Genomic DNA, 12,488 nt, shown 5'->3' with positions numbered 1-12,488 from the left:
TATTATTCAACATAACCCAAAAGGTAAGTGTATTTTATTTGAAAGGCGTGTCTCAGGTAAAGCTAGGTATGTTCTCGTTAGCTGCAGTTTCTCTGGGGCCTAGACCCCCCCATTCTGGAAATCTGATACTTGGAATAGCACACTGATTCTAAAGACCCTACTGGACTTGCAAACCAGTATAATGTAATGTATAACTAAATTGTTATACATTTCTATAGCAGTGATTTTCTATGGGAGGCCCGTGACAAGAGGAGTTTAGAGTACTTGGTAGCTTCTTGCCTGACCATAGCTAAAAAATGAATTACTGGTCTTAAAAACTGCTGCATTATTTCTTGGGAGAGCTGAGGAGTATGAGTGGCTTGGTTTTATCACGAATATTGCTGCAAAATCCCTAAGGTTATAGGACTGGACATGAGGACTATAAACTTGAGGTGCTAGCTAGAATGGCACAGGAGCCTTCAGAAAATCCCCAGGCATACGGGAAACCTTGTACTATTGGGAATTCTTGTCTTTAGACATTTTTCAAATATTTTCTAATAAATAATATAATGTGTCAATCCATTTTGAAATATTGATATGAACCAATAAAAGACTGTCGCTGACCAGGGAAGTGTGAGCATGGAGAAAAGAGAACACGCAGTCTCCCGTATGTGTGCTAAGCAAGCATTGTGGGTCACTGGCTGCCTTCAACACCCCCAGCCCATGGAGGTGATCCTCTGGCCTGCTTCTTCTTCCACATCAGTGCTGTTCGGTAGAATAGTGATGATGGAATGTTTTATAGCTGCTCTGTCCCATACCGTAGCCACTAGCCATGTGTGGTATTCAGCAACTGAAATGTGGCTAATGTGACCAAGGAACTGAATTTGTCATTGCATGGAGTTTTCATTCATTTAAATTTAAGCAGCCGCATGTGGCTAGTGGTTATTGTATTGGGAATACAGTTCATGCCCATCGGATCTTGACGGACCCAGACTCTTCCACTTGGGGAGACATTAGTGTCCTGTCCTTGCAGACTCAATTCTTCCCACAGTCTGAGCCAATCTTAAAGAAAAGAAGACACAATCCGGCTGTTTCCATTCCATCACCCAGCTTGGCTGCCCCTCCAATCTGGTCAGTCACTCATGAGGCCCAGCTGCTCAGGTAGCCTGCGTGTCACTGCATTTTGGGTCCAATCCTTCCTTCTGCCCCCCGTCTCCTGTCCCAGTCCTGCTGGGGATAGTAACCCAGGTGGCTGAGGCCTGAAGACCCTCTCTACTCCTCCCAGTGCTGCTCCCTGCAGCTCCACCTCTGAGTGAGCTACTGTGATGAATGGGTTGAATGCCCAGGAGCACGACATGACCAGCCACCTGCATTTGATTTTCACACACTATCAGAATCTGTCACTGTTCTGCCCATTAAGCACTCACCAACCACCTCTGATTCAGGCTAGAGAAATTATTCGGGTTCCCCACCCCAGTGCTGCCTGAACTTTCTCCTTCACCCCAATGCTGCTTCTTCTTTCTCCCCATCGGGTCTGTGGTTACGGCTGGGGTCCAGATTCTTAATCCAGCCTAAAGTCATTCCAAGTTAAATTGTATTCCCAGTAGAATTGCAAATACTCAAACATCAACGTACAGCTAGACTGAAGATTTCATTTAAATCCACAAATGATCTTAGAATATAAAATATACGTTCACTTATTATATCTGGGTCTTATATCTAAGACTTTTTGGCAAAATATCCTGGATTATATAAAAGCGTCACGTGCTCTGACATCGACTGTTCACATAATTTAGGGCAATGTCTATCAAAAGTAGGAGGCTCGTGTATGCAACTTGGCTTATAAATACTTGACAGAAACATAAATGTGTATATTCCCAAAATATAACTGTCTATATGAGTTGCAGCATTTCAGGGTGAAGTGGCGATTTCTGAAGTATGTGAAGGTGATCCATCCACTGAAGGGTGATTTAATTCATCATTCTATCTGAGGATAGGGGGAGGCGACAGGGCTGGCCTGCAGGTTTGAACTCTGCCATACACACTTTGCAACCCTTCACTTTGGGATTCACAGGCTCAAAAATAACCTCTTTTGAGTTCTGAGTAGACTGGTTGGAAATTCATATTTCTCAGCTGGGGAATGTGAGGGTAAAAATACTTGAAGAAAGTGCAATCCCATGGCTATTTTCATGAGGTGATGAAAGTCCTGTTGCTTTGAGATTCCTCGATGAATCTTTCAGGATCCCTAAATGTTTTTCACTCCGAATGATCGGAAGCAACTTGGAAATAAAATGGAGTCGTGTGAAATATTTAAAAAGTCAGAATGCTATTTGGCAATATGCTTCAAAATGCAAACAATATTCAGTTGTTCAGGGACTAGTTTTTTAGTCGTTTATGCATTTATTTTTCTTCCTTTGGATCTTCTGTCAATGACTTGTACCTCCACCTGCTGGTACACTGATGAAATGAAATGGAAATAAAATTCAAGCAGCTAAATTAAATAGTTTGCTGGAATTTCTAATATAGCTTTGGTGGGAGGAATGGTAAAAATTACAATCTAAACTGAAGTGTCTCAATAGGTGTTGGTGAGGATGTGGAGGAAGGGGAATCCTCTTGCACTGTTGGTGGGAATGCAAACTGGTGCAGCCACTCTGGAAAACAGTATGGAGGTTCCTCAGAAAGTTAAAAATAGAACTAACCTATGATCCAGCAATTGCACTACTAGGTATTTATCCAAAGGGTACAAAAGTACTGATTTGAAGGGATACATGCACCCTGATGTTTATAGCAGCACTATCAACAATAGCCAAATTATGGAAAAAGCCCAAATGTCCATCTACTGATGAATGGATAAAGAATATGTGGCATATGTATATACATATATATGCGCGCACACACACACACACACACACACACACACACACAATGAATGGAATATTACTCAGCCATCAAAAAGAAAACTATAGCCATTTGCAATGACATGGATGAAGCTAGAGTGTATTATGCTAAGTGAAATACGTCAAAGAAAGACAAATATTTGATTTCACTCATATGTGGAATTTAAGAAACAAAACAGATGAACCTAGGAAGAATAAAAGTAAGAGAGAGGCAAATCATAAAGCACACTCTCAACCATAGAGAACAAACTGAGGGTTGCTGGAGGGAGTTGGGGGTGAGATGGGTTAAATGGGTGATGCGTGTTTAGGAGGGCACTTGTGGGGCTCCTCGGGTGGCTCACTGCTTGAGTATCCGGCTTCAGCTCAGGTCTTGATCTCATGGCTTGTGAGTTCTATCCCCACATGGGGCTCTCTGCTGTCAGCACAGAGCCTGATTCAGACCCTTTCTCCTGCTCGCTCTCTCTCTCTCTCTCTGCCCCTCCCCAGCTCACTCTCTCTATCTCTCAAAAATAAACATTAAAAAAAAAAAGGAGGGCACCTGTAATGTGGTGTTGTATGTAAATGATGAATCACTAAATCCTACACGTGAAACTAATATTATACCACATGTTAACTAACCAGAATTTAAATAAAAACTTGTAGGAAAATAAATAAATATATAAAATTAATTTCTGAAGAATATCAGCGTATTTATTAATCCATTTATTCTCTGCATTAACTATTAAGAATGAGATGAAAAATTAATAAAAATAACTTCACTAAATGTCTTAACCCAAGCTATCAACATCTAATTCAATTATCTTGCCATCACCCATGTGTCACCCTTTCAATAATCCCACTAAACGTTTTACAAGAAAATGCAGCAGAGAGCTAGAGTATAAACCAAGCCATAAATCAGAACATCTCACTTAAAGCCAAAGACAGAAACATCCCAAGGAATGTAAATCAGTCCTAAATCTTTAGAAGACCCATAAAGTAAGTATTTAAAAACCCACTGAAAATACACTACAGCAGAACATTAAAAGCATGAACTCTGGAGCCAGACTCCCAGAATGGAAAACCCACCTCTGCCCTTACAGCTGGGTGGTTTTGATCAAAATACTCTAACAACTCTACACCTCAGTTTCCCCCTATGCAAAATGAGCTTAAGTGAGGGTACCTGCTTAAAAGCATTATTATGAGGATTAAGTGGGTTAATATTTATGGAGCACCTAGCACAGTTCTTGGCACATAGTAAGTGTTGTGTAACTGTTTAATAAATAAGTAAATAAAACATTGCTGTTGAGTATAAGAAGAAATGTGGGGGGCGCCTGGGTGGCTCAGTCGGTTGAGCATCCGACTTCAGCTCAGGTCACGATCTCGCAGTCCGTGAGTTCGAGCCCTGCGTCAGGCTCTGGGCTGATGGCCCAGAGCCTGGAGCCTGCTTCCGATTCTGTGTCTCCCTCTCTCTCTGCCCTTCCCCCGTTCATGCTCTGTCTCTCTCTGTCTCAAAAATAAATAAACGTTAAAAAAAAAAAAAAAGAAATGTGGTTGTTATTACCAAGTGACTAGACCCTCCCACATTGAATGCATTGCTTCAATCACCTTATGGTTGGCCACAGCAGCACCTGGAGCTCCCAAGGGACTCAGAGAGCCTGCCTACTACTACGAGGAGGGAACTGTGTTATGGAAAGAATAAGCTGGTAATTCTCTAAACAGAGAATAAACACTAGGAGCTCCAGGAATTTGATCTTTGTTTGAAAAGGACGATTTAACATTAAATGATCCGAAAAGATAAACTTGCTATAAAACCTTCAAGCTTTGAGATGACACTAAAATGTTCTAGAAAGGAAAGCAACACAATGGAACTTCTAAAAAAACACCAGCAGTTTTATCCTAGTCTAAAATGCAATATGATCATGAGAAATGGTCATACAGTTGCAACGTATAAGCAAGTTAGACTATACCTTTCATTCATTCATTCGTTCATTCACTCATTCATTTTTTAAGTACATATTTGAGGTTTGATGATTCAACATGGAATACAGAACAAATAATAAACAAATACATAAAGTAATGTCAGGCAGTGATAAATGGCATGAAGGAAAATAAAGCAGGGTGGAGAGTGACAGCCGGGGGAGACAGCTTGAGGTATGGAAAATCTCTTTGAGAAAATAGACACTTGAACACAGGCATAAATGAAGGAAGGATGCAAACAATATGGATATCTTGAGAAAGAGCATACCAAGCAGAAGGAATCGCAAGACCCTGAGGTCTGAGATGAAATATGTTTGGTTTGTTCAAGAACGAATCAAGAGACCCAACATAATGACCCAAATTATCAAGCGGAAGAGTAATAAATCATTTGGAAGAAGCAACCAGGGGCCAGATAATACAAGACTTTATGGGCCACGTGTGGCTTATTTACAAATATGGCCCCAAAATTCTTTAATAACTTTTCAGTGTAGAGATGGGGGACTCTTCCCTTTCCCTTTGAATCTGGGTGGGTTTAAGACTGCTTGGACCGGTAGAACATAAATGACAATGTCATTTCAGAGACTGAGTTATAAAAGATGATGTGACTTCTATCTTATTTGGAGGAACATTCATGCTTGCCTATGGCTGCCATGGTGTCAGAAAATCGAACCACATGTAAAGAGCACATGTAGCCCCTCTTCCCACGCCCAAGTAAGCAATCTTAGACCCTGAATAATCCTAATCCACATGCCAGACATGTGTCTAAACCTTGAGATGTCCAAAATGATCCACTGAATCCATGAGCATAATAAAATTGTTGTTTCGAACTGCTACATTTTGAGTTACATTTTGTTACACAACAGTAGTAATTGGGATGCCATGATAAGAATTTTTGGCTTTCATTTTAAGTGAGAAATCTTTGGAGAGTTCAATTATGTGATATGATTTGGAAAACAGACTGCAGGAGGGCAAGCATGGAAACACAGTCCAGTTTGGATCTATCCAGGCAAGAGATGATCGTGCCTGGGGAGGATAGCAGCAAAGAAGGTGGTGAGAAGAGCCCAGATTGGTAATATATTTTCGAAGTAAATCTAATCAGATTTGCTGATGGACTGGAAATTGAGTGGGAGAAGACACAAATCAAGAATGACACAAGGACTTTGGCCAGGGCAAGAAATTAAGTGAACAGAGTTGTCATTTACTGAGGCACACACGTTAGAGAAAGAACAAATTTGTAGAACAGAAATCAAGACTTCAGTTTTGAACATGTAGCATGTCTACCAGTTACCCAAATGGAGACATTGAGTAAGCAACTGGGAATATTAGTTTGGAGCTCTGGAGAGAGGCTGGTTCTATGGTTCTGTATTCAACTCTAAGGGTCTCGTTTTAGGAAAGATATTTACACACCAGAGAACATTCAGAAGGGGACCAGGATGTAGATGCGTCTAGAAGTCATCTTGTTAAAAAAAAAAAAAAAATGTTGAAGGAACCAAACATAGGGCGAAAATATCCATAACGTGAAGAAATATACGAATCAGGAGGACATACCATTAGGACGCATCTTTGAGAGTAAGGTATCTGCTTTGAAGGACTAAAAGATCTAGTGCTCACTTCCACGGAAACTAACACCAAGTCCATAATCAACTTTCCCCCATAGAACTAGACACCATTAGAGAGATTTTGACCTAAAACGAAATTCCCAGACATGACAGGAGCTAGACTGAATAGCATGATGTTGTGTGGGTGCAAGATTCTACAAACAAAGCATGGCCAAAGAAAACCACAAAGTCATATGTTCCCAGCAAATGGCATCCTGACCTATAAAAAAAATTTACCTATTCATATGCTATCCACTTCTGAAATCCCCATGTATGGGAAGTTCTCCTTAGTGCTGTGGTACAAAATTATTTTAGTATTGCTAACCAAAATATTCTGATTTTTTGTGTTTTAATAGTTTGCATTAATAGAGGCCACTTAAATAGGATGATTAAGAGGAAGAAATCTATAGCTGGAATCCTGGGCTGAGACCTTACTTCCAACACTGGGGCAAGTCCCTACCCTACTGGATTTATTATGGGGAATAAATAAGTCAGTTAGCGTAAAGTATTCAAAATACATAGAATCAGCTAAATAAGAAGCATTCAGAAAAAAAAAAATTGTTAGCTCTGTTCAGTAGCACTCGGCATACCCCCTCTATGACTGCACAGTCCGGACCACTTCTCTGTTTGTTTTTAATTCATTCAGGCATCCAGAATTATCAGGGCTTTGTGAGGAAGAGCTTCAAAGTCACAGGTTTGAACTTACCCTCTCGCTTTGCAATCACTGGAAAAGACGCTTTCTTGAAGCCCGCTCTATACTGATGTCAGAACTGCTGTCATTCGATTCACTGTCTCCTCTTCCGCTATCTTTCTCACTAAATTCATCTGGATTTGAATGTGTACTGGGAGTGAAAAGGACAGATTCACTCTGTTATCCATAAACATGTACAAAACGTCAAACACGTCGCTTAGACAGAGCCGTATGTACTCTGAAATTACCTTAAACTCGCAGCAGATTTACCCTCTCCACACAGGGATGGGGAATGGAAAGGACCTGAGCCTGAACCCTATTTAAAAAGAGGGGTGAGAGCAGCAGTTAATTTTTCACGCTCAGATATCAAAGCTGCCAGACAGGGCACAATATCCCTCCTCTGGAGTGCTTCAGAAAGATAGCATTTAAACCCTGAGGGACGAAGATGTTCCAACTGGACCCAGACGGAAGTTACCAGGGGCAAAAACAGCACAAAGAGACGTGGGCCTCCTCGAAACATGACCACCATGCCTCCTTCTGCCTTCATCTGTGAAGAAATTTTCCTCTCAAATAAAAAATAAAAAGTCCGGAAAACTCAGTCCTTTGAAGTCCCAGACCAGATCAGGCTCTGAATTTTCCTAACGTATGGGCAGGAAAATCGACCAACCGTTCATGAGGGGCCCTAAAACTGCTGGGGTGCTTTACCAGGGCCCACAGGATCCCGCTCCTCTTTCGAAGGGAGGAGCACAAGAACACCCCACTGCCCCCAGACCGGGAAATCTCCGCAGCCTCGCCCTCCTGGGCCTCTGCGTAAACAGAAAGGGCCAGTGTCTTCCCGAAGAACCTCAACTCAAAGCCCCCAGAGTCAGCCCCCGATGCTCTGCGACTTGGACCAGCCTGGCCACTCCTCGCGTGGTACCTGCTCAAGCTATGCCCACAAAGCTTCTTCTTCCGCGTCCTGGCCTCGCCTTGGCTGGAACAAGTCTCGATGGCAATGGCCACCAGCAGAAGGCCACAGCCGCTAGCCAAAACACCTGCCAAGACAACCAGGAAGCCAGGCTGTCGCCCTACTCTCTGCGCTGTGCGACTCCAGGGCGTCCCTACCCTCCCTCTTTTGGCGGCGGCGAAGGCGGCACCAGCATCACTTCTCCGCGAGGTGGCGCCAAATCCGCGGGCACTAGGAGCAAAGTGGCGGTGCGCGATAAAGGCCCACTGGCCTCGGTCCCGCACCATGACGACCGCCGTCAGCTGGTTGGTGGGCTGTGGGGACAAGCGGCGCTGAAAAGACAGCTCACCCGTGAGCGGGTGCGGCGCTAGCGCCGCGGGGCCGCCGCCGCTACGATGGAAATTAGCTCTGTGTTGGGGCCTTCGTCTGCATTTGGGTCACCAGGTAGCCCAGCCGCGCGCCCTGAAGCAGAGGCAGCTGGGCTGAGCCATTGAAGAGTGGCAGTGTGACCAGCCGTTCTGGCAGTGTGACCAGTGAGTGCCCGTTCTGGTCCTCCACATGCAGGCACACCACGGCCCAGCCCCAGAGCTGCATAGAGCCGCCGTCGAGAGCTTCCAGCCCCAGCTGCAGCTCAGCCAGTTACTTGCGACCAGAGCACCGTTGTTCACACAGCTTCCCAGTAATAGGGTCCACAGAGCTGTAGGGGGACACGGCGTCCTGGGCGCGACCCTCTTCGGCCTCCAGCAGTCGGCAGGTGACCTGGCCTTCGCGGCCCAAATAGGCGCCAGGCGGGTTGTCCTCCCTCACTGACACGTCTTAGACCGGTCGCGTGAAGAGTGGCGCTTTGTCGTTCTCGTCGCTCACGCGCACCGTGTAGGGCCGCACGGTGCGTAGAGGGGGCGCGCCTCTGTCCTCGGCCACCAGCGTCAGGTTGTACTCAGCGATGCGCTCGCGGTCCAGGGACGCCGCGGTCACCACCAGGTAGCTGCCCGCGTAGGCCGGCTGCAGCCGGAAATGCTCGTGCCCGTAGAGGGCGCAGCGCACCTGCCCATTGGCGCCCGAGTCTCTGTCCGAGGTGCTGACCAGCGCCACCAGGCTCTCGCGCGCCGCCCCCTCTGGCACCAGCGAGATGGCGCCGGCCTCCGGCGCTCCTGGTCCGGTCGGCGAGGTCGCGTCCGCACCCCCGAGAGCGGCGGCGGCGGCGGCGAAGGGGGAGGCGGCAGGCGCGCCCGGGGCAGCCAGCGGGGTGATGGTGATGTCCGGAGCGTTGTCATTGACGTCGCGGATGCGCACGATGACTTTGCAGGTGGAGGCCCGAGGCCCGGGACCGCGGTCCTGGGCCCGCACGTCTAGCTCATAGGTGTCCTGGCGCTCGTAGTCCACGGGTCCTGCCAGGGTGAGGCGGCCCGAGCGCGGGTCCAGGCGGAAGAGGCGGCGCGCCTCGGGCGGGGTGCGGGCACCGAAGGCAAACACCACGTCGCCGTTGGGGCCCTCGTCGGGGTCGGCTGCGTCCAGGTCCAGCAGCAGGGAGCCCACGGGCGCGTCCTCCGCCAGCTCCACCTCGGCCACGGCGCCCTGCGGGAAGGCCGGGCTGTGGTCGTTGGCGTCCAGCACTCGCACGCTGAGGGCGGCAGTGGCGGAGCGCGGCGGGCGGCCGCCGTCCTGGGCCACTAGCTCCAGGCTGTAGGCGGCCTGGCTCTCGCGGTCCAGCTCCTGCAGCAGCACCAGGTCCGCGCACTGGGCGCCGTCCGCGCGCGTCTGCAGCTCCACGCGGAAGGGGCTGTGAGGCTCGGCCAGGCGCACGCTCTGCAGCCCGTTGGCTCTCACATCCTCGTCCACAGGCACCTCCAGCGGGATGCGCGTGCCCACAGCCGCGCCCTCGGACACCTCCACGGGGATCTGGGCCCGGGGAAAGCGCGGCGCGTGATCGTTGATGTCCCTCACCTCCACCTCCACGTGTATCAGCCGGAACTGCTCCTGCGAGAAGCTGACCACGTCGAAGGCCAGCACGCACTGTGGTGCCTGGCCGCACAGCCGCTCGCGGTCCAGGCCTGAGTCCCCGACGGTCAGCTGCCCGTCGCCCTCGCGTACTCGGAGCAGCGAGCTGTTGAACTTCATGAAACAGAACTGGCTTGGCACTTCGAGCTGGGAATTAAACAAGCCATGGTCAGACAGACCACCGATGTCAGTACCGTGGTCCCCTTTTCCTCATAGGTGCGGAAAGTTGACAGTTGCAGTGCAAAACCCAGACACCAGCTGCAGCCACAGAACCAGCAAGGATTCCAGTCAGGCCCAGCATTAAGTGTCAGCGGGAAATCGGAGCTTCCAATGAGACGTCATTGTCCCTTAAAGAGAAAAAAGCCAATCAGAAGTTCCCGCTGAGACTTCCAGTCCCACAAGCCCTCTCCTGCAGGCAGTCAGGAGACACTTGCCCTCCTAAATACATCTGATCGCTAAACCCTCTCTGCTGTGTCATCACTTTTCTGTGCTCCAGGCCTAAGCTTGCCTCTTCTGAACCTTACTGGGGAGGTTACATAGAGAAGAATGTGCAAACAAGCATCCATCCTTCTGGGCCAGTCTGTAGAGTCTCCGGGCCGTGGGTCACGTGGTTCCCTAAAAGAGCTGGCAGAAGGGCCTGGAAAACTGAACTGTGGCCAGGGAAGTGCAGGGGATCAAGAGTCCTACAGATGTTTGCACTGTAAGAATGCACACGCTTGCTTTTCCAGTGTGAGTGATTTCCACTTTGATGGCAGGAGCAGGGAATCTGCAGCCTCTGTATCCCTTCTAAACACATTTACATATTCCTCAGATGGAGACACAATTACTCTTCTCTACCATTTTTAAACCAACGCCTGTATGCATCTTTTGCCACTCACAGTTATCCATCTACGTGGGGTTATCAATTCCTGTATTGAAAGATTCTGGGGGAACAGCTTCTCCAGGGTCAGGCAACGTCTAATCAGGGAAGAACTGTTTTCCGAAGTAATCGTTTCTAAATAGCTTTTCTGTAGCAAAGAAACCATTAATGATGAGATTTCAGCCCCTTCATCTCCTTTTATGTCAGTAATTACTTATATGTGAGGAATCAGTGTCAGTCAGGGAGGTTTGTCAGCCACAAACCACTGTAAGGGATAGTTAAGGGTAGGAAAAAGATTTAGGGAAATAGATCGCAGTCAGTCTTGTTAGAAAATTGCTAGAGACCAATTATTTCTAAAAAGCCCTTGGCTGAAGAAAACCATGGGTGGCCTGATAGGCTGAAGGCTAAAGAAACATTAAACCATCTGTCTAAAGCACAGTAAATAGTCTTGTGTTGAGTTCTCTTTATGTGTGAAATGTTCTAAATGCCAAACGGTCCACATGTTAATGATGACATTCTTCCTCATGCCATGGAGTCATCATCAGTGCAGTGTTCTTTAACCAGTCATCTTGAATAAAATCAGGGAACAGACTGAGTTATTAATATGCCCCGGCTATTCTTGGCTCCTACATGATCTGTAATGTTATTGTTTCCTGCAGGGACATGTCAGTAAATGACTATTTTTTTTCTTTCACTCTTAGGAGAAGGTTGCGTCTATTTTAGTGCCAGGATCTACGAATCCAGTTCTGAAACTGAGCCACCTTTGATGAGATAATTAATTTGCAGGAATTTTAATTTAGTGGAACATTTGGCAATGACTCTAATTATAAGTACCGATAACCCGATGTCGGAGAAGTTTGCAGTAGGAAGCATGAATTGATTTGGGTTGGGTACTCTGAGATCCTAAAAAGAGAAAGTACTTCATCTTGTTTACTGTAGAGTTTTAATTTTGCCTGATGAGGCATCAGTCTGAGGAAGGGAGCGACTCTACTATAGTTTAGCTGGACCAGATTCTTGTTAAGCCAGTATCCTCACGGGCATAGAATCAGTTAGCTTTCTTTCTTGGCAGTGAGTATCCTGAAGAAGGGCCTGGTTATTCAGCCTCTGGATCTGAAGGAAAACAAGAGAATCTGACCCTCCATCCAGCTTCTTAATTCATACATTCCCCTTAACTGAAGCTTGAAACCTGATTTAGCTGATGCCGTTTAAAAGGCACATGCTTCCATACACATTAGCCAGGAGAGGGACCCATTTAACCACAGTCTGAGTCTCATTTCTTCCTCGTCTCCCTCATCTCCAGCAATCTCTGCCAGGCTTGGCCTCTGCCAGTCTTCAGCATTATTGTCGCCATTCATGATGAGCGAAAACTGCTCAGCATATTGAAAATGAATAGTCATGACTCTATCCACAGAACATCAAAAGATCCGGATAAAATATGAAAAAGGCAAGCAATCAAACACATTACCTCCACAATGCTAAGCATCTGGATACTTATGTTTGGAAACATCCAGCTATGATGTTTAAATGCTCGATTGCATTTTCCCCCGCGTTTCCTCCAGCTGTT

General features: G+C 46.7%; 1 protein-coding gene across 1 annotated transcript in view; it reads right to left on the bottom strand.

Annotated features, from left to right (window-relative positions):
• Nucleotides 1–12,231, bottom strand: part of LOC121013037 (protocadherin-8-like) — a 43,294-nt gene extending 31,063 nt beyond the window's left edge. Inside the window, 2 exon segments of the mRNA XM_040448597.1 lie at nucleotides 7,137–7,272; nucleotides 8,041–12,231. Of these exon segments, the coding sequence (XP_040304531.1) occupies nucleotides 8,707–10,185 (1,479 nt within the window). The 5' untranslated portion in view covers nucleotides 10,186–12,231 and the 3' untranslated portion in view covers nucleotides 7,137–7,272; nucleotides 8,041–8,706.
• Nucleotides 12,232–12,488: the final 257 nt, after the last annotated feature.

The sequence above is a fragment of the Herpailurus yagouaroundi genome, unplaced genomic scaffold, assembly GCF_014898765.1.
Source record: "Herpailurus yagouaroundi ecotype Mexico unplaced genomic scaffold, PumYag 197, whole genome shotgun sequence".
Lineage (NCBI taxonomy): Eukaryota > Metazoa > Chordata > Mammalia > Carnivora > Felidae > Herpailurus > Herpailurus yagouaroundi.
Note: the sequence above shows the minus strand (reverse complement) of the source record. Positions and strands in the feature narration are given on the sequence as shown.